The 21,520-nt window shown below is 33.4% G+C and overlaps 3 protein-coding genes and 1 pseudogene across 7 annotated transcripts; 2 read left to right on the top strand and 2 right to left on the bottom strand.

Moving 5' to 3' along the window:
* Positions 1 to 258: 258 nt before the first annotated feature.
* On the bottom strand, positions 259 to 3,893 carry LOC110774808 (UPF0481 protein At3g47200-like). Of its 3 annotated transcripts, none has more exons than XM_056843366.1 (3): positions 3,709 to 3,893; positions 1,817 to 1,911; positions 259 to 1,718 (listed from the first exon to the last, which is right to left on the bottom strand). In XM_056843366.1, exon 3 carries the CDS (start codon positions 1,689 to 1,691, stop codon positions 447 to 449), a length of 1,245 nt encoding a protein of 414 aa, XP_056699344.1. In that variant the 5' UTR covers positions 1,692 to 1,718; positions 1,817 to 1,911; positions 3,709 to 3,893; the 3' UTR covers positions 259 to 446. The 3 variants fall into 3 exon arrangements, with proteins under 3 accessions (XP_056699344.1, XP_056699341.1, XP_021835092.1); XM_056843363.1 differs by having other exon boundaries at positions 259 to 1,695; XM_021979400.2 differs by lacking the exon at positions 1,817 to 1,911 and having other exon boundaries at positions 259 to 1,695.
* A 1,515-nt stretch (positions 3,894 to 5,408) lies between these two features.
* On the bottom strand, positions 5,409 to 7,512 carry LOC110805819 (UPF0481 protein At3g47200-like; annotated as a pseudogene).
* Positions 7,513 to 14,903: 7,391 nt separating this feature from the next.
* Positions 14,904 to 17,374, top strand: LOC130472430 (uncharacterized). 2 transcript variants are annotated; one of them, XM_056843356.1, is made up of 4 exons: positions 14,904 to 15,171; positions 16,102 to 16,654; positions 16,754 to 16,820; positions 16,915 to 17,374. In XM_056843356.1, the coding sequence occupies exons 1-4, from the start codon at positions 15,020 to 15,022 to the stop codon at positions 17,004 to 17,006; spliced, it is 864 nt and encodes a 287-aa protein (XP_056699334.1). In that variant the 5' UTR covers positions 14,904 to 15,019; the 3' UTR covers positions 17,007 to 17,374. The 2 variants fall into 2 exon arrangements, with proteins under 2 accessions (XP_056699334.1, XP_056699331.1); XM_056843353.1 differs by having other exon boundaries at positions 14,905 to 15,171; positions 16,751 to 16,820.
* A 1,685-nt stretch (positions 17,375 to 19,059) lies between these two features.
* On the top strand, positions 19,060 to 21,424 carry LOC130472428 (uncharacterized). Of its 2 annotated transcripts, none has more exons than XM_056843351.1 (5): positions 19,060 to 19,339; positions 20,006 to 20,519; positions 20,629 to 20,683; positions 20,776 to 20,838; positions 20,948 to 21,424. In XM_056843351.1, exons 1-5 carry the CDS (start codon positions 19,185 to 19,187, stop codon positions 21,034 to 21,036), a joined length of 876 nt encoding a protein of 291 aa, XP_056699329.1. In that variant the 5' UTR covers positions 19,060 to 19,184; the 3' UTR covers positions 21,037 to 21,424. The 2 variants fall into 2 exon arrangements, with proteins under 2 accessions (XP_056699329.1, XP_056699326.1); XM_056843348.1 differs by having other exon boundaries at positions 19,063 to 19,339; positions 20,761 to 20,838.
* Positions 21,425 to 21,520: the final 96 nt, after the last annotated feature.

Raw genomic sequence — 21,520 nt, 5'->3', positions numbered from 1 at the left:
CCATAACAAGAAGTCAACAAAATTAAAATAAAAAATATCTACAAGAAAAGTCCAAGGGCAAAACTGAAAGTTGGAATGGAATTATGCAACTCACTCTCGGTTAAGTCTCTTATTCAAATTAGAGGGAATTCAGGTGGTTAAAGTTCCTCACGAGCTCAAGGTCGTCTCGAGTTCCGAGCTACGGCGAGGCGAGTTGTATGTAGGAGAGGACTGTACGTACCTAGTGAGAGGTCATTTTGTACATTATAATACCAAAAGTTTACTTAAAAGAAGAGCATAATCAAGTTTGATTAAAGCAATTGCCAAAGTATACAGTTTACACAAAGCACTTGGTATATGATAGTGAAATTGATACATATTGCTACAACAGCAATTTCTGGACACAATGTTTCTGAAATTCACAACCATTTCCTCTGAAGATTGTGCAGGGAAATTGGGATATATATTCAGTACTGGAGTTGAATAATGTCACAATATGTCTGTATGACAGTAAGAATAAGCAAAACTATAGCAGCAATCGTAGAGATCATAGACCATGGATTGTTGAAGTAATCTTGGCGAAGTATAGCCTTCCATCGGTTCCAAGGAGTCTTACAATACTCATTTAAGCGCCTACAAACATCAGCATAGTAGAAGCTTCCTCGTGAATATGTCGTTCCCTTTGAGATATTGCTGAAGAGTCTGTAAACATCCTCACTGCTACCTGGAGAGTTCAATATAACACCATGATTGACCAAGACATCAACATCTTTCTTGTCATAGATTAGACTGTCCAAAAACAGAACATAATCAACCACATAAGACTCTCGAGGGTAATGACATTGTTCAAAGGCAACCAAGTTTCTGAGTTGAGATTCTGTATGATTTTCCAACATTAACTCGGGTATATAAAGGATTCCATTTTCGAATTTGATGTTGAGGAACTTATCATCTTTATCAACCTTTAATGTCACACCAGACTCATAGAGCTCAGAAATTCCATCAGGGAAATCCCAGTCCTGATTCTCGTAGCAAATCTCTTCCCTCTCTGGTGGTAAGTAGTAAGTTCTCAGGAAATCAACCAGATGCAACATCTTTGTCTTCTGGAAATGTTTAGGGACTTTGCCAATCCCGATCATACATTCACAAGTTAGCTTCAAGAAGCTAGGGACCTTCTTGTTGTCTTCAAAAGCAATGTTGTACAGAATTTCAAGTATGAAAAGTGGGATTTGATTCTCCAGCAATTTAAGATCACGTAAAACTGCTTGGCTTAGTGCTGGCCTGTGAAAGATACGGTCATTGTGGTCGATAGTGTTTCCTTGCCACGTTAAGAAGAACTCAATAATGAAGCAGCCATCAAGCACTAGCATTTCTGTAAACTCTATGCTGGACAGAGTAATGGTTGCTAAATAACTATCCCGTGCTTCCTTCTCCCATTTCATTGATGCAGTTAGGTAATCCTCCAAGTCCCTGTTACCATTTCGTTGAATGAATCTATGCAGATATCTCAGTTTTTGCTCCTCCATGGCGTGCAGACTTGGATTTCCACGATGGAAGGGGCCAATGGAGATAAGGGAAGGAGTGTAGGAGTTCTCATTAATTTTCCGGAGATTTCTGGGGATTCTGTAGATACAGCATTTTGATGACAGAGGGGGAAGTGTTTCACACTTTTTCATGATGGTCGTTGCTAACTCATCAATAGGGTCCTCCATTGAGCTACATCATATGACACAGGAAAACTTCATCATCCAACCAGAAACAACCATAACCAACAAGAAATATAAGCTCATTTGATCAAAGACGGATGAGGTACTCAATTAAAAACAGGCATCTATACCTTACAAACAGAAACAACCCTCAGAAGCTTCAAGGTAAAGCATAAGAGAGAAAAATCATGATAGATCTCACCAGCCCTGCTTCAATTTTGAATTCCTGAAGGAAGGGAACTTAATATGAATCAAGAAACTGGTTGGAGATTGCAGGAAAAAAAGGTAGCTTCTTCTCAAAATGTTTTGACCAATAATGCTCGACAAATTAACTTGAAGCAGGATAAATACGTCCACATATCAGAGTAAACTAGAGGCAGAGTAGCAAGAAAAAAGACTGCATACTTCCATGTATGACTACATTTAAGGCAATGGCTACCAGATACTTGTGAATGACCTGAACAATGTACAAAGCTGCAACAATCTTGGACAAAAAATTTCCAAAGAAAATCAAAAGGATCACTTAAACAAATCTTAGGACAACCATCTAGCAGCAAGACCTAATACAATAAGTTGGATCACTACACAGATATCTTTGTCAATTGTCATATGAAACAATGATCAGAATTTATATGAGAAAACTCCCAGAAATTTAATACCAACTACTGGCTATTCCTAAAATTGGGAAATAGGCCATGGGAGAACAGAAAAGAATGTAGACTTTATTTCAGTAAGATGAAAGGTTACTTATGGGGCACCCATTCTTTCTGGTATGTAAAACCAGCAACAGTAAAGTCCTCAATATTCAAACCTTTGTGAGGTTTATGCGTTTTACAGTTGCTTTAGGAAAGCACATGTGAGACAAGCTCATGAAATCAGATTGCAGAGCAGCCTCATACATTATACAAAGTACTAAACAAAACACAATCAAACCTTAACCCATAAGGTGTAGAGAGGTTGTCGACGAAAATTAGCTTTTTGATTGGAAGGGATAGGTAGTAAAAGAACGGAAAAAGGGCTTCTTGCATGCATTTTGTTTCTTTACATAACTCTACTTTTGCTTTCCCACCAAATTGGTAAAATTTGGTTGAAGTAGTCTGTTTCTTATAAAACCAAACCAAAGAAAAGAGGAGATTGCTTCATGGTACTATCTTATCAAACCAAAGAACACAATAGTAAAATTCTTTCATTTCCTTTTTCTGTTATCTTCGCTCCTCCTCTTATTCCTTCCCCTTCCTTTCCAACCATTTTGGAAAAATAAGCTAGTTGGAGAATTCTACAGCTTAAGCTACTAAAATGCAACTTCCAGAGTTCCAGCTACAGTTTCGAAAACGAACTGTAGGGAGGACCATATGGGAGTTGAGATTTCACAAGAAAAGAAAAAAGTGTTAAAATGCAGGCCTTTTCGGAAATTTATTGCAGCTTGTTCATAAAAGAAAATCCAAGCAGGATTTTGCACAATGATGATATGTTGTAAATCCGAAATTGTAGAAACTGAGGCCCCAAAACAAGATAAAAGTAGGACTTCCACATCACAAATCACAAAGAAATCGAACAATTACACTAATTAAAGCACATAATTGGATTATACCTATTCTAGGACGCAACAGATTAATGTGGTGCCGAAAAAATAGCCTAAAAAAAGGCTTTAATCAATGTTATACCTCCAAAATTAGGAGAATGTGAATGTTACAAGTAACAACAATCTAATTTCACTAAATTGGCATAAAAAACAAAAACAAAAACAAAAGAAAACACCCAAATGAATAATTTTGTCAAACTTAATCAATTTAGGTTGAAGAAATTCCCAAAAATCAAATGATGAAGGCAATCAAACTGTCAAATCAGAAAAAATCACTAACTTAAATCTGGATTATAACTTATTTAAAATATATATGCCAGGGGTTTTATGATTCAGAATTCAAAAATGAAAAATTCTAAGTTGAAAATGGCGATTTCTGGTAACAAAAATAAACATTGGAAATAGGCATACATGATTAAAAATGGAAGAAATTAGGAATACCTGATGAGTGGAAGAAAGAAAAGATTGAAGCTGAGAAGAAAGAGCCCCAGATCAATGGAGATTGTGAGTCAGCTCATAGTCAAAGCAGACGAGAGAGAAAGAGGGAGACATAGATACCGGGATTCATTGATTGGGGATTTGGGATTTGGGATTAGTCCCTAACCAAACTTTTGTCTTGTTCCTAATCATGTTCAAGGGAAGTGCTAATCATATTTGTTGGTAACCGTATAGACGAGATTCGACCTCATAAGTTAAATTCTTTGGCAATCTTGGCATCTACATACTATTTTGTATTGTACTACCTTCGTTTCATTAAGTTTTTAAGTTTTGAAAAATGTGTCTAACAATCAAAATTTAACCATAAATTTTCACTATTATATTTATCAAACTTGTTAGATTCGTCTCAAAATGTATTTTATAAATATAACTTTTTATAATATTTTGCCATACATATCCTATTAACGGTTAAACATTGCACTGAAATCCGTGCAAATAGTAAGTGTACAAATCTTTTTGAAACGGGTGTAATATGCAACGATAATCTCAACTTAATTGTATAGTTATTTTTTTATTTTGTTTTTGGAACTTAATTGTATATTACCTCCGTTTCTGAAAGTTCTTTACGCTTTGGAAAATGTGTCCAAAGTATACAAAATTTGACCGTAAATTCTCACTATTATATACATCAAAACTTTACATGTAAGATCTTGTCGGATTGGTCTCGGTATGTATTTTCAGAATATCAAATTTTTATAATTTTGCCACATACGAAATTGGATATATTAGTAGTTAAATATTACATAGGAGTTCGTGCAAATAGTAATTGTAAAGATTTTTTTGAAACGGAGGAAGTAGTTAATTAATACTTTGTATAGCTTTTAAAATGGATTTTTTTTTTTTTTTTTTTACTATGCCATCAATCACATGTTAAAATTAAATTTTCTTCGAATGCTCCGAACACTCCTTGACAATTTGTTTGACAATTTTGCAGTCAATTAATTTCTAAAACCCGAGCAATATGGGTAAAAACTCATCGCATGTACTGTATTCACATGGTCGCCATTTTTACAAGCCGAATAATTAAAGAATGAAACGTAAACTTCGGGAATGCATTTTTTGCCATAATAATCTCAATAGTTTATCACAAATGAAGATGAATGAGGCGGGAACTTGTCTTACTTATTCATACAATGTAATAATCCCAATAGTTTATCACAAATGAAGATGAATGGTATCATGCTTGCACGACTAGTTTAGAATAATTAGTTCAACCTAATTCGAATAATAGTCAATTATAGATGGAGAAAAAATGTCATGGACTAGTAGTAGATGAGTGCAAGTCCAATAACATCTTTAAAAATATATTTGAATTTCACGTATGATGTTAACAATTCGATCATAGAGAAGATATGTAGATGCTCATTAAAGTGAAATAATTGGTAACGCTATCTGCCTTTTGTAAATAGGCAGATCGATATATATATTTGTAAATTAATCTAAAGATGTCAAACCCTGCTCGCACCACGGCGGATAAGAAGTAGGAGGAGATGTATTTGAAGGCTTTGTTAGCGATATAACTATGGTCTCTCATCTCATGCCTAATTAGACTAGAGGCTAAGAGAAAATTGTTACACTCAAATATCCATAGATTGGGGAAGTTTGAAGTATGGTTTTCAAGTTTCAACAACCAACCAATCAACACTTAATATCAAGTTATCAACCAAATCATCCCTCCCTTACATTTATAATAACTAATCTTACTATTTCATTGAAATGATAGTACAAGTTGTTTGTATAACAGTAAGTATTAACAACACAACAGCAACAATTACTGAAATAATTGTCCATGGATTACTAAAATAATCATGATTAAGCGTCGCCCGCCACCGATGCCAAGGTGTTTTGTAATAAGCATTCAACTCTTTACAAAGATGAGTATAGTAGAACCCTTTTACTTGATAAGTTGTTCCTTTGCATATTGTGTTGAAAACATCCGCAAACTCTTCTGTTGTACCTAAGGAGTTCAATATAATCCCCCCACTCGTGAGTATATCAACATCCTTAAGGGTCGTAATTAGGACGTCCATCAACACGACATAATCGACTATATAAGATTCGAGATGGTAATGACATTGCTCAAATGCCGATAAATTTAGAAGTAATGATTCCGTATGATCTTCCACCTCTAGTTTCGGGATTTTTAGGACTCCGTTACTAAACTCTATGTCGAGTAAGGGCACGTCTTTTTTTGCCACCTCGAATTTGATCCCGGCATCATGAAGCCTCTCCACTCCCGGAGGAAACTCCAAACTATTATGGACCGTCCTCTCGTTAGGATCCCTAAGAATTGAAGGAAGGTAACATAACCTTAAAAAATCAACAAGATGTAAAACTTGACGACCTCTGAATTTCTCCAAAACCTCGATTTTCCCTGTACTAAATAGTACTTCACAACATAGATTAAGGAAAGATGGCAACGGCTTCACACCATCTTTTTCATCATCAGAGGCGGATCCAGGATTTTCAATCTGGGGTGACACCCGTTCTTCGTCACCACCAAAAGCAATGTTATACAAACCCTCCAATACAAAAAATGGAAGTTGATTCTCTAACAACAAGATGTCACGCATGACTACTAGCTCCAAAGATGGTTTCTTAAAAATGCAATCAATTTCACCGGCTTCGCCAAGAAACCACACCAAGAAGAACTCAATCAAAAAACACCCATCCAACAACACCATTTCATTGAATTCCTTGCTATTTAACTCGATTTGTTCTACATAAGATTCGCGTACTTCTTCCTCCCATTGCTTAATTTGTGTTAAGTAGTCTAACAACTTTTTCTTCTTATTTCTTTTTAAGAAGTTTTGCAAGTACCTTAACTTGTTTTCTTGCATGGATTGTAACTTTTTCTTGCCATGGTGAAAAGGGCCAATTGAGATTAGACATGGAGTGTAGGCTAATCGATCTATTCACCTCTCCAAGGGTTCGAGGGATTTTGTATATGCAACATTTGGGTGATGTAGGGGGTAATTTTTCAAATCTCTTCCTAATTGAAGTTGCCAATTTATGGATCATTTTGTCTTCTATTTCCGTAAGATCGGCCATGTTCTCTTCAACTACGTTATACAAAATTAGACGTCTGTTCACCTTAGTTTCAATTATTTCAGAAAAAATAAGTTTAGGTACTTTCAAATAACATAAGTAAGGGGAAAATAAAGGCTATCTAAATACATATTATAACTAAAATAACTAAACTAAGTAATACATGTTATAACTAAAATGCACCTTATGCAATTGTTATCGACGGAATGACAAATGAAACTGTTTTTGGCTATAAAAAAAAAATTAAACTTGTTTTCTAGTGTTTTTTTTAACATACGCAATTACAAAATTCATTATTGCTCATTAAAATCTAGTTTGACCGAAACTCGAGTTTATAAGTTGAAGGAAAAAGGGATGAAACCTTATAATTCATGAGATTAACTATGGAAAACTTAGTAATAATGTAAATCTTGGAATATACCAAAATTAAATAGGGAATAATTAAGTAAGAAAATTGAATTGGAAGGATGAAGCATTTAATCAATAAAAAACAAAGTGAAAATTAATGAAGAGACTTATTACCTCTAACCAAGAAATTTGGAAATTGGAATCAAAATCAAAATAGCTTGAGGAGGTAGCTTATGATAGATATTGGTGAACGGTGATTGTTAATGGCGGATTATAGAATTGCAAAAGGAAATTGAACTCAAAACGAGGAAAAGAGGAATTTGTTCTCTATAATTCTTTTGTAATTGTCATATCGTGGGAGGTTAGTTGACTAGTTGTTGTAATCACACTACAAATTGGGCCCATCACTACGTGAAAAGTGGTGGGGATTAAGTAGCAATATGTTACGAAGTATACAAACTACAAAGACGAAATTACCAAATTGTTTGATTCGGAATGTGCCCGATACGATTTTAACCATACCCGAACCAAAATGACCTGATAAAATGTTTTTAATAATCTTAATGGTGAGAAATATGCCTCAACCTGAAACGACTTATATACGAATCAGGCCGATTTATTTTTCACCTAATTAGATTCGATCTGATTCTGATCCAAAAGACGTGATATTGCAAAGCTATCTCCACCCAATTTATCCAATTTGGAACGGGTTGATTCGTACTCAAATTGGGTATGGACCAATGTTTTCTTTGGGCCAATAGTCAAGAGTGCCGATTTAAAAGTAGGATAACATTTCAACTTTGTATTTGTAAACTCTCCAATTTTTTAATTTTGTAATTCCTTTATAACTCTTTTAAAAAATAAAAATAAAACAAACTTGACCATGGCAATATAAGATCTGATTTTGACACGAACTAGTGTAATCCGGTCAAACTGAATAAAATTAATATGCTCATATAATCGTTTATAATTAGAGTTGATCATCTACCAATTGTCTGTTGGTTCAGTGGTGATTGGGGCTGAACTTGGTAGGAAGGACCGTGTTCGATCCCTCGCAACAACAATTGGTAGGGGAATAATACCTATCCACCCAAAACTTACCCCGAATCTGAATTAGCCTTAAGGATGAACAAGGTGCTACCACCAACAAAAATAAAAATAAAATAAAATTAGAGTTGATCATCTTGGTCTGATATGTGTGGCCCAACATGGTTAGGGGTGAGCTTAGGCAAAACAATTCAGACTTTAGTCTTTAGCCTTTACCTTTAGGCATGAGTATAGGCCCAAACATATTTTTAGGTTCTTTATCGTCTTAGGCCATAAGTATCTCAAATTGGTCGATTTTGAGTAAAACGTATTCTCCATTTCTAATCATTTGGTTTTTGTTGCATGTCGTATAATCAAATTTATAGAACCGCCTCCAGGCCTTCAAGATGTCAGAACCGGCCCCGTACATGCAATTCTATATATGCAACCATAACTTATGTGTGTTAGTGTGTACGTGCAATTTCGATCATGTACAATATCAGCAGGGGCGGCGGAGAGGGGGTGCGAGCGGGGCGACCGCACAGGGGCCCCTGTCGAGAGGGCCCCCGAATTAAATATCTAATTATTATGTCACCTAAACCTTACAAAGAATCTCTCTTTGCTTAGTGGATAAGCATTAAGCCAATTGCAGCAAATGATCGGGTTCGATCCCCGTAGTGCTTTATTTTTTTAGCTTTTGAAAATTTAGTTGTCAAGATCCATTAGGCTGGGCCCATTTCTACAGTTTTTCTCTCTTCTTTTTCTAATTTATTTTACTTTTTACAGTTTTACTCCATGACTTACTTTTCTTCCCTTTTTCAATAAATTCCTCATTCTTTGCTCCCAATAATTCTCAACTTCTAATATTTCTAAAATTCAAGTCTCCATACCAATAAATTCAGAGTCTCTTTCTAATAATATAAATTTCAAATTTTAAAGTGTTTTTTCTATTTTATTTTTTCTATTTTATTTTATTTCACTCTTTCAAAAAATTTATTCAGTTTTTGTGTTTTTGACTTATTGTACTATTAACATTGATGAATATTTTTAAATACAAGTACAAAAAAGAAAATAATATGTCAATAGAGAAAATGGGTTTTTAAATGCTAGTAACGTACACCACAAAAGAAATACCAATGAAAATAAAATTTATCCTTTATTAATTTGAGTTAAATAACTTCAAAGAGATGTTTGTATCATATCCCCTCGAAAAAGAAGAAGTAATGTTTGTATCGTGAAAAAAGGCCCCATTTTGTGAAATCGCACAGGGCCCTCGATATCTTTGCCACGCCCCTGAATTTCAGATTGCATTTTGACAAATTTAACACGCAAGTAAGAGTATAATACGGATTAATAAGTACGTAGTAATTAAAGTTGTTTTTTTTTAAATAAAGATAAAAGATTTTTTCGATTAGAAGGCTCAGCCAAAATTACAGAAACTAAGCCGGAGTTTAAACATTATTCCAGGATAAAATTGTAGTTTTTAATTCAATTCTAGTTTAGTCCCAAATCAATCAATAAGTATGTTCTAAGAAATTTCTAACCGTTCATAGACCGACTCGAAATGTATAGTTCCTCCGTTTCACAAAGATCGTATCATTTTAATTTTTAAAATTTTCACGTTGTGCCGTTGACAATCTTTTATAATATTTACGTAAGAAAATGTGTAATAACTTTGAGAGTTAAAGTCATGCGTGGGTTAGCATCAAAAAAAAACTATGAGTCAGGGAACGTAAAATACAATCGACGTAGTGCAACATTTAAGAAACAAATAAAGTTTTTTTTTTTAATCCCACATTGACCTGATATATACGCGTACATGATCGCTATTACTCCCTCTGTCTCTTAATACTCGACCTGTTTTGACCGGATACGTTTGTTAATGAACAACTTTGACCACCAATTTCTTTAACTAAATATTATAAAAACTTATAAAAATATTAATATTTTGAAAATATACGTTAAGATGAAGCCAAAAATATATTATATACTAACCTTTGTTTTCATATACTATAAGTAAAATAGGGTCAAAGTAAATTATTTGAATAGTGCAAAAAGTCAAAACAGATCGAGTATTAAGAAACGGAGGGAGTAGAATTTATCAACCTTATAAATAGGCTATGACTACAACTTACAAGTCTATTTAGTTTAGAGTCTATGAGGTACGTGACAAAAATCCTAACTAACTAAAATTCTGAGGGTTTGTTATTTCCATAACTAAAATTGTTGAGTTGCAAAGCCGGTTTGAATCTTTAAACTTCTCTTATGTTAAACCGTACCCGATGGAAATCATGTAGCTTATCAAATGTCAAATCTTACTGTTAAGTGTTAATGGATGGGAAGCTGGATGTGAGGTTACATGGTCAAGCAACTTTCCAAATTTTGCCTCTGATCCAGTGGCGGATCCAGAAATTGTACTAAGTGAGGTCACTAATACAAAATTACTGAAAAATTAACTAAATTAGGTACTTTTTAATACAAATTAGTTTAAAATTAACTAAAATTATGTAAAATTTTTTGGCCAAGTGGGGTCAAGTGACCCCACTCCCTACACACTAGATCCGCCAGTGCTGATCCTTCATTCCTTCTTCTTGGGATATAGTATAGGTTGCTGCGTACGTTATCAATGAAATGGTAAGACAATTATATATCCCGGACATTCTAAAATAGTATTAATCCCCAAATGTTTCTTCTTCATAATCACTCATGTTTTTATGTATGTATCATGTATGTAGGAGAGTCGAGAAAAAGAGACCACCAAAGTAGAATTACCAGCACCGTCAATGTCATCAAGAACTGGAGGTATGACTCGTATTAGTTACTGTACTTGCTTAATTATTTCTGTGTGGTAATGTATTTAATTTTATGTTTCACTAAGAAAACAGTGAGAATATAATATGGAATAATATTGTGTAATGATAATGCAGGATATGTTTTTTGGTGGGACTGATACAACTTACACCCTACTACTCTACTAGAATGGGCAATGACGGCATTATTAGCGCATCCACAAGTTATGCAACAAGTACGAAAAGAGGTAAGAGAAATCATCGGACGAAAACCAAACGTGGAAGAAGAAGATTTAGAGCATATGAAGTACTTAAAATCAGTGATCAAGCAAATATATTGCATAAGTTTGATTGGAATCCTCACATTGATACGAATTTAAGAATATCCCACTTGACTATGTTTGTTTTTACATAATTTGAAACAATAATTGTCAAAGTTAGTTAATGAATAGTGTTCAAAAGAGAAACGATGCATGTATTGCGGAACGGAGAAAGTAATAGTTAAGAAATGGATAACGTACTTTTTTACCCCACATTGACCCGATCTATACCAACGCGCGGATGGTGCAGGGGCCTGCACGTAGATCTACGTGCACCTGCACCAAAACGCAAAAACGTTAAAAGAAAACGCAAAAAACAAAAAAAAAACAAAAAAAAAACAAAAGAAACTAAACAGAAAGAACATAATAGAGTAAACGAAAAGAACATTAACTAAAACATGAAAAGAACACTAATGTTAAAAAACTAAAGAAAATATACAAAAATGAAAATAACATATTCTCGATCTCTTCTGATAAACTACAAAAAGAACAACTATTTTTCAAAAAGAACATCGTGTGAAAAATGCAACTGAAAAACAAAAAAAACATATTATCGATAATATTATTAAATATTAAAAAACTGTAAAAAAAGTTAAAAATAACACAAAATAATAATAAAAAATGAACAACAACTTTTTGCAAAACACAAAGAACAAATCAAAAGAGAAATAAATAACGAAAACTCAAAATAAAATAAAAACGACAAAAAAAATAAGAAAAAAGAACAAAAGACATGAAAAAGAACAACATTTTCTTTTTCCTTATCAAACAAAAGAACAGAATGAAAGAGACGAAAAGAACAACAAATCTATGTTCTTTTATTAGTTGTATTTGTTCTTTTCAAACCACTTAGTGTTCTAAGTAAAAAGACGAAAACGACGATATTTTGATGCACTTAAAACTAGATCTATATTTTTATTTAAATATATTTTTGTTCTTATTCCACGCATCATATCTATGTTCTTTTATTAAGTGTTATTTGTTCTATTCAAACGATTTTATGTTCTAATTAAATAGACGAAACGGCGATTTTTTGATGTACTTAAAACTAAATCTATATTTTAGAAAAAAAAGTAATTTTGTTCTTTTACCACGAATCAGACTATGTTCTTTTTAAGTATTATTTTTTCTTTTCAAATCATTATATGTTCTTTTTTAACAATCTATGTAAGTTGATATAAAAGAACAAGCTATGTTGATTTAAAAGAACAAACTATGTTGATGACACAATAAAAGTAAAGTTGTGAAAAGAACATAACAATTTGGAAAGAACATTAGAGGAAAGAACAAGGAAACGTACCTTAAACACTTGATCAACATTTATCAGGATCATCAATATCTTTTAATAAATCTTCAAAAACTGATCTCAATCCTCGGAAAATATCACGTTCTCCAGAGATTCTCTTGCTTCGAAAATTAGCCAAATTGAACTAGTGTTTGTCTTAATTCACTCTCTCTCTCTCTCTCAAAAAATCTCTCTTATGTTGAGAGAATATAAATCCTCTCCTCTTTCTCTCTCTAAAATGTATTTTTAAAATGACTAATGGTTATGACTCATAAGTACAATTATTATATATATAGTTGCTGAAAAATAGAAAATGAACAAATAGGAAGTAGAATCAAAGAATTGAAGAGCAGAGAAGGACAAAGGAAAAATTGTTAAAGAGTGCATAATGAGAACCGTGCACGTGTTTTTGTTCATTTAACAGAGTATTATAAAAAGAACAAATGAAAAGTCTAAAAGAACAAATATAGAGACTAAAAGAACAAGTCATGAAAAGAAATGGATTAATTTGTAATCATCATTTTCATAATCAAGTACTTTGTCCCACAATAACATATGATTTGGAATCATCATTTTCATCATTCTGTTATGAATTATCAAGCACATTATTAATAATATCTGAAAAAATAATAGGTTAACATGTATAAAAACAAGAAAAAGAACGCAATCAAAAGAACAAAGGATAAATAAAAAGTAACAAGAAAAAGAAATAAAGAACACAATAAAATAAAAAGAACAAGTTATGAAACGCAAATGAAATTCAAAAAAAAAAAAGAACACAATAAAATAAAAGAACAAATTATGAAACGCAAATGAAATTGAAAATAAAAAAATAAAAAAAATAATAAAAAAAGAACACAATAAAATAAAAGAACAAATTATGAAACACAAATGGTCTATTTTTCTATTATAATGAAACTGTTCTTTTAATACGAGCATAATGAAACTGTTCTTTTAATACGAGCATATGTTCTTTTAATACGTAAAACTGTTCTTTTCTGTAAAGAAATCGCAATTACATAATCAAAATCAACGATTTCAACGAAATCAGCGTGTTATTACAAAATTTGATTCATTAAAATCATCAAATTCATCAAAACACGATTATTACAAAATCAAAATCACCAAAATAGTCAAAATTATCAAAAACACAATTATTACAAAATCAAAATCATCAAAACATACCATTTATTATTACAAAATTGAAAAATTACCTCCCAAAATCTGATTATCAGCTGCAGAATTCAGATTTGAAGAATAATAATCAATTTAATTTGAAGTTGAAGCAGAAAATTCAACGAATTTTTGGGGATTTCATTACTTTCTCTCTCTAAAACCCATTTAAGATAACATAGTTCACACTTTCTCTCTCCTCTTCACAGTTTGAATTCAAAACATAAAACCCAGAATAATATATATCGCAAAAATAACAGCGAATCAAATAAAAACGCGATAAACATAGCTGAAAAGTAGTGACCCTTTAATGTTCTTTTGTTCAGAGGAATTGTTCTTTTGTTCAGGGGCATTGTTCTTTTTTCTGGGAATTTAACGAAAAACGCGCGTTTTGTGTTTAATGTTGGTCGTTTTTATCCAGGTGCACCTAGAGGTACGTGCACACACCTGCACCATCAAAATTGCGGATCTATACACGTACATGATCGTTATCAAAATTTATCAAATTTATCTCTTTATTTTATAAGGGAACACTTGAGGTTATAAATATAAATGACTTATTTGGGTCTCCATATTGAACAGCCTAATATGCCCCTAATAAGAACACATCATATGGACAAATTAAACATAATTAACATCTTAAATGCAAATTAAAAATATAAAAATTCCCTTAATCACTCCATGATTTAGAGGGCTCGGCCAAATTACATAAACTAAGCCGGAGCTTAAACATCATTCCAGGATAAAATGGTAGTTTTTAATTCAATTCAGGTTTAGTCCCAAATCAATCAATATGTTTTAAGAACTTTCTACCCGTCCGTAGACCGACTCGAAATATATACTTCATCTGTTCCACAAAAATCGCATCATTTTAACTTTTACATTATTCACGTTATGTCTTTGACCATTTTTTATATTATTTACGTAAGAAAATGTCTAATAACTAATACGGAGTAAGAGTTAAAGTCATGTGTTACATTCGCGTAAAAAAAAGTTATACATTAGAGAACATAAAGTCGGCGTGGGTGTAACATTTAAGAAACAAATAAAGTATTCTCGTTTTTTTAATCCCACGTTGACCTGATCTATACCCGTACATGGTCGCTATTACAATTTATCAACCCTATAAATAGGGCTATGACTACAAGTTTATTTAGTTTAGCCTCTATGAGTACGTGACAAATATCCTAACTAACTAAAATTCTGAGAGTTTGTTATTTCCCATAACTAATTGAATCTTTGCGCTAAAACTCGTATATACTCCAATGGATAAAGAGAAAATAGAAGTAACAAGTGCGGAGCAGTCGTCGAAAGGAGAGAGAATCAAGAAAATGAAGAGAGGAAGAGAAGATGATCAAGGTAGCGATGGAGAAGAACTTAATCCAGTAATTCCTGCTCAACTTCATCAATCGATAAGGTAAATTTCTGTCAAAATTAATTAAGTTTTATTTCTTTCTTTATTGATCATGTGATTTATTTTTGTTTCTGGAACTTAAATCAATGTTAGTTAGTTTGATTCATATGGAATTTCTATGAGTTTCTCAAGAAACAAATTGAAAATTCGGTAAAGTATAGCATGTTGAAGATTAAAGAAAATTGAAATGTGTTGAAATTTCGTATAATTAATTAGAAATCGGAAGTTTCAGTTCGTATTCGATGCATTAAAAATCGGATTAAGATCAATCAGCGTGTAATGAATTGTTAAAATGATGTTCAATCGAGTTTTATATGATCGAAGTATGATGTAATGTAAACATGCAGTAATGTTATTATTAATTATGAAGTTCTTTATTTATTGATCATGTGATTTATTTTTGTTTCTGGAACTTAAATCAATGTTAGTTATAGTTTGATTCATATGGAATTTCTGTGAGTTCCTCAAGAAACAAATTGAATTTATATTAAATTTACGATCATGAAAGTTCGGTAATTAAAGTATTGCTGAAGATTAAAGAAAATCGGAATGTGTTGAAGTTTTGTAAAATTAGAAATCGGAAGTTTTAGTTCGTATTTGATGCATTAAAATCAGATTAAAATCGATCAATTAGCGTATGATGAAATGTTAAAACGATGTTCAAATGTTCAATCGAGTATGGAGTATGATGTTAAAACGATGTTCAAATGTTCAATCGATAAATATGAAGTATGATGTTAAAACGATGTTCAAATGTTGAATCGAGTTATATATGATTGACTCCGTATGATTGTAATACAAAGATGCAGTAATGTTATTAATTACGAAGTTGTTGCTGCAGATTTATATAAAATGGAGTACTCGGTAGAATTTAAGGATTTAAATTTTGATGGGATTTGATTATGTTTGTGACGGTGTCTGGTGTGTTGACAGGCGGAGGTCCTCCTGGAAAATTCCACCTCCTAATCGGTGGAAGGTAAATACATATGGTGGGGCGAGTTCATATGGATACTGTATTCGGGGTTCGTATTGCGAGTTGGTTGCATGTGGTGTTAAGTGGATGCCCTTGGAGGAGGTGGTTGGGTGGAGTAAGGAATTGATGGAAGCAGAGGCCTCATACTATGGGTTACAGAAAGCCTTGGAATTCGGTTACAGGAATGTGATTGCTGAATGTTCATGTCTTCCATTTCTTACAAAGATAAAAGAGAGGGTGATGAGACAAGACGACCTGGGGATTGCAGAAGTTGTTACAGAGGACCTGAGGATTCCAGAAGTTGTTACTAAAATTCTTCAGTTGCGAAGCCGGTTTGATGCTTTAACCGTGTCTTGTGTTAAACCCGATGGAAATTCTGTAGCTTATGAAATGTCAAAGCTTACTGTTGATGGATGGAAAACTGGACGTGAGCTTTATTGGTTAATCAACTTTCCTAAAGTTGCCTCTGATGCTGCTTCTTGGGATGTAAGGTGTTCCCTTGACAATCAATGGGTAAGACGTACAATTATATATTCCGGACATTCTAAAATAGTATTAATCCCAAAATGTTTCTTCTTCATAATCACTTATGTTTTTATGTATGTATAGCAGGAGAGTCTTGAAAAAGAGATCACCCATGTAGAATTACAAGCACCGACAATGTCATCAAGAACTGGAGGTACGACTCATATTACTTACTGTACTTGCTTAATTATTTCTGTGTGGTCAGTTGAGATTGTGTTTCCCTCTGATATATTTTTTTGTATTTTCAGAAGCTTCTTCTCCAGATGAAAACACCGCTGAGAGCAAGAAGAATCCAGGAGCAGCTTCAATAGCATCGCCTGACTCGGACACAATTCCATAAATAACATGCTTATTCCAAGTATACATTCTAGCTTTAATGTCATACTGCAACTATAACTTTCAACTAGATCTGTGTATTGTTTGACAGCCAAGTTTATGCATCTGCTTCAGCCTTCAGAGGAGTAGTAATGTAGATAAATGCAGAATAATTAGCATCAGTAGTTACTAGCTAGCTAGTATGGCTATTACGTTACCAGTATACTTTGTTCTAGCTAGCTCATTCTAGTTGTTGGTTTGTTAGAACTTAGAACAATAAAAGTAGCTGTGCAATGTTTCTACATGCACTTTGGTTTTGTATTTGTCGGTCTATCAGACTTTGCTATATGGTTCTTCTAATTGCAGGATCAAATTTAAGTCCGACTTTTACGACTTGCTTGCTTGCTTTGTGTAGCTTAAAACCATATGGTTATAAGGGGAGTACCCCCTTAATTAACCATATTAACTGATTAAATCTCTCATCTTTCACCAATATGGGACATTTACATGTGCCATTTGAAAAGGCTTGCTTCATAAAATAAATAAAGAGATATAGAGAAAGTATGAGATAAGAGAGAGAATGAGCTTGTGATTATTATTGAAAGATTGATTACATTCCTATACTTAGGCTGTTTATAGCTTGTTTGTTTAGTACAAGCACAAAGAAGTAGACAACTGATCAAAACTAAGCTCTAACAGATTCTCTTAAAATCAGGAAGCTAACTAACACTTAACCAACAAATTTCCCGCCAAAAGCAACTTACTTCTGGAAATCAAAATTCAACAAGATTAAGACTAATTAAAATCATTACTTTTATCACATCACTGCTTGTCCAACATTATCACCATTATATTTTGCACACGATGAGTGTGTATAATAAAATATGTGTAACTACAATTGCAATATCAGTTTGTATTTTAACAAATTTAACACGTGAGTAAAGATACAATAGGAAATCCAGAGTGCGGGAGACTAAGTTTGAAGAACTGGCTTATTTAACAGAGTTTAACACCTAATCAAGGTCTTATTTGTTTCAATAGGTTTAATACATTTTTTCGGTTAGAGAGCTCTGCCAAATTTACGGAAACTAAGCTGGAGCTTGAACATGATTTTTCACCTCGATTCGTAATTTTTAATGCAATTAGGCTTAGCCTCAAATCAATCAATATCTTCTAAAACTTTCTACCCGCACACAAACCCACTCAAAATATATACTCCCTTCGTATTTAAATAAGAGATACACTTGGCCGGACACGGCCAGTAAATATGATATGTGCCGGGTCGAGCTTCGAGCCGAGCCCACATGCCATGGGCCTAAATGGGTTGGGCTCGGGCCAGGTCCACTCGACTTCGGGCCGGGTTGAACCGAAAAGTTTAAAACATGGCTCAGACTCGGCCCAGACCCAAGTCTTAAGAGACGGGTCGGGCCGTCGTGCCTAAGCCTAATTTTACTAAATTTAGCGTGCTTCGTCGAGTCGTGTCGTGCCGTGCTTGTATAGTATACGCTTGTATTGATCGACCCCAAATTTTGCATAGTATTTTTCTTTGTTAAAAAAAGAACTAATTTTATTTCAAAAGGTCTTGCATACACAAGTTGTACAATAAATTTCTTATACATCGGGATAACTTTGTTTCCAGTTTTTTTTGTAACTTATATAGTTACCTTTGTACATTATTAATAATTTTGAAAGAATAATTTTTATTAAAATGAAAAAGTTATCATTGAAAAATAGATACATCGGGTAACTTTTAGTTAAGCATTTGGATTAAACTTTTACTCCAAATATTGTACACTATTTGAAAATAAGAATTTATGATTTTATTTGTACTTCATACTCTGTATTATTATACTAAGTACTTATTAAAAAAAATGTCTACGATATCTCAAAATGATGTATGGGTCACTGACCATTATTATATCATGATTTGTACACGTATATGATGGCTAATATAAAATTTATTAACCCTGTACAAATTTACGTAACGTAAGGCTATTAAATTTATGACTCTTAGCGAACACACGTGACAATATCCTAACTAACATAAAATTTAACAAGTAGTCTAACTGATTTTTAGGGCTACTAATTTCCCGTAACGAACTGAATATTTGGCTCCAAAACCTTTACTCCGTATAAAGCATTTAAACACAGAGAATAGAATTAACAAGCAACAGTCGAATCCAGAGGAGAGATAAACAAGAAAATGAACGGACAATGCGAAGAAGTTAATCAAGTTAACGATGGAGAAGAAGTTAATCAAGTTGGTGATGGAGAAGAAGTTAATCAAGTTGGCGATGGAGAAAAAGCTAATCAAGTTGGCGATGGAGAAGAAGTTACTCAACTTCATCCACCGATAAGGTATAATTCTGTTAAAAATTAATCAAGTTTAATTCATACTTGTTTTTATTTCTTTATTTATTGATCATATCATAATTTACTTTTGTTTTTCGGAAATTAAATCAGTGTTAGTTTAATATATATGTGGAATTTCTATGTGTTCGCTCAAGAAACATGCAAATTGGATTTACAATTAAATTGAATTATGATCATGAAAATTCGGAAATGCATTGTTGAAGATTAAAGAAAAACAAAATGTGTTGAAAAATTGTATAATAGAGTCGAAGTTTCAGTTCGTATTTGATGCATTAAAATCATACTTAGATCAATTAGCGTATGATGAATTGTTAAAACGATGTTCAATCGAGTTATCATATGAAAGATTGATGTAGTAATGCAGACATGCAGTTATGTCATTTTTGAAGTTCTCGCTACGGATTTTTATCAAGTGGAGTTGATTTTGAAATTTTGGTACAGAAAATCGAAATATGCTGAAAAATTGTATAATTAGAAATCGGAAGTTTGAGTTGGTATTCGAATGCATAAAAAAATCAATTCGTGTATGATGAAATGTTGAATCGAGTTATTATAATGCATTATGAAGTTGTTGGTGCGGATTTTTATAATTATATCCCTGAAAATATAGAGTGGATGAGAATTTGAAGGATGATGGAATTTGTGTTTTAGGGTTCCGGCCGTATCCTGCTGGAAAATGCCACCTGTATTTTGGTGGAAGGTAAATACTTATGGTGGTCCGACTTCGTATGGATACTGTATTCGGGGTTTGGATGGCGAATTGGGTGTGTTGGGTGTTAAGTGGGAGCCTTGGTTGTTGGGGTGCAGTGAGGTATACATGGAAGCAGAGGCCTTCTACTATGGTGTACAGAAAGCCTTGGAATTCGGTTACAGGAATGTGATTATTGAATGTTCATGTCAGCCACTTCTTACGAAGCTAAGACACAGGGAGATGATACAGGAACTGGGCCCGGAGAGAGCAAGAGTTACTCAAATTCTTGAGCTGGTTCGAAAATTTGATGTTTTTCGTTTCTCTTATGTTGAATTGGAGGGAAATTCTGTAGCTCGTGAAATTTCAAAGTATAATCCTGGTAGGAGGAGGGAGGCTGTATGGTCAAGTGACTTTCCTAAAGTTGCCTCTGATGCTGCTTCTTGGGATATAACTTGCTGTCTTACCAATGCAAGGGTAACACAATTATATATTCCGGACATTCTAAAATAGTATTAAAATCCCGAAAGGTTTCATCATAATCACTAATAATGTATGTATGTATGTATGTATGTATGTATTGCAGGATAGTCTTTGGAAAGAAATAGAAGAAGCAGCAGCAGCAGCGTCAAGTAGTAGAGGTGGGCTTATATTACTTACTCTCTCTGTCACTTGAGATAGTTTAAACGTAAATGATATATTTATCTGGTATGTTCAGAGGCTCCTTCTCCAGATCAACAGATGGCTGAGAGCCAGATGATTTCAGGAGCACCTTCAACATTATCAAGTACTGGAGGTAAACTCATATACTTGGTATATTACTTGCTAGCTTAATTCTCTGTGACTTTGAGTTTTTTTGTTTTTTTTATCTGACATAATCTTTTATAAAATGATTGTATTTTCAGATGCTCCTTCTCCAGATCAAGAGTGCGTCCAGAGCCAGATGAATCCAGGAACACCTTCAATAACATCGCCTGATGAAGACCTTCCATAACATGCTTATTAGTTCCAAATACACATTCTTTGATGTCTTACTGTAAGTACGTACATATCCTGGAAGAATAACTTTCAACTCTGTGTATCGTCTGCCAGCGAAGTTCATGCATCTGCTACAGACTAGTAATGTAGATAAATGCAGAGTAATAAGCATCAGCTCTAATATGGTTAGTGATAGAAATTACGTACAGATGATAAACTCTAGGTCATTGTTTGTTGGTGGAACAATAAAAGTAGCTGCAAGGTTTCTATACTTTGGTGTTCTATTTGTGGGTCTATTAGCTTCTATGCTGTTCTATGGTGGCTATAACAGACTAACAGTAGCCAGTAGGTGCTTCTAATTGCAGGATCAGATATAAATGTTACATTTGTTGTGTGCCGCTCTAGTTTTACTGCTTGATTGCTTTGTGTAACCTATTGAGTTATATCTAGTCCCCTCTTACAAAGCTTCTTTCCTTCGAACCCCCAATTCCAGATCCCTT

This window comes from Spinacia oleracea, chromosome 1, assembly GCF_020520425.1.
Source record: "Spinacia oleracea cultivar Varoflay chromosome 1, BTI_SOV_V1, whole genome shotgun sequence".
NCBI lineage: Eukaryota > Viridiplantae > Streptophyta > Magnoliopsida > Caryophyllales > Amaranthaceae > Spinacia > Spinacia oleracea.
Note: the sequence above shows the minus strand (reverse complement) of the source record. Positions and strands in the feature narration are given on the sequence as shown.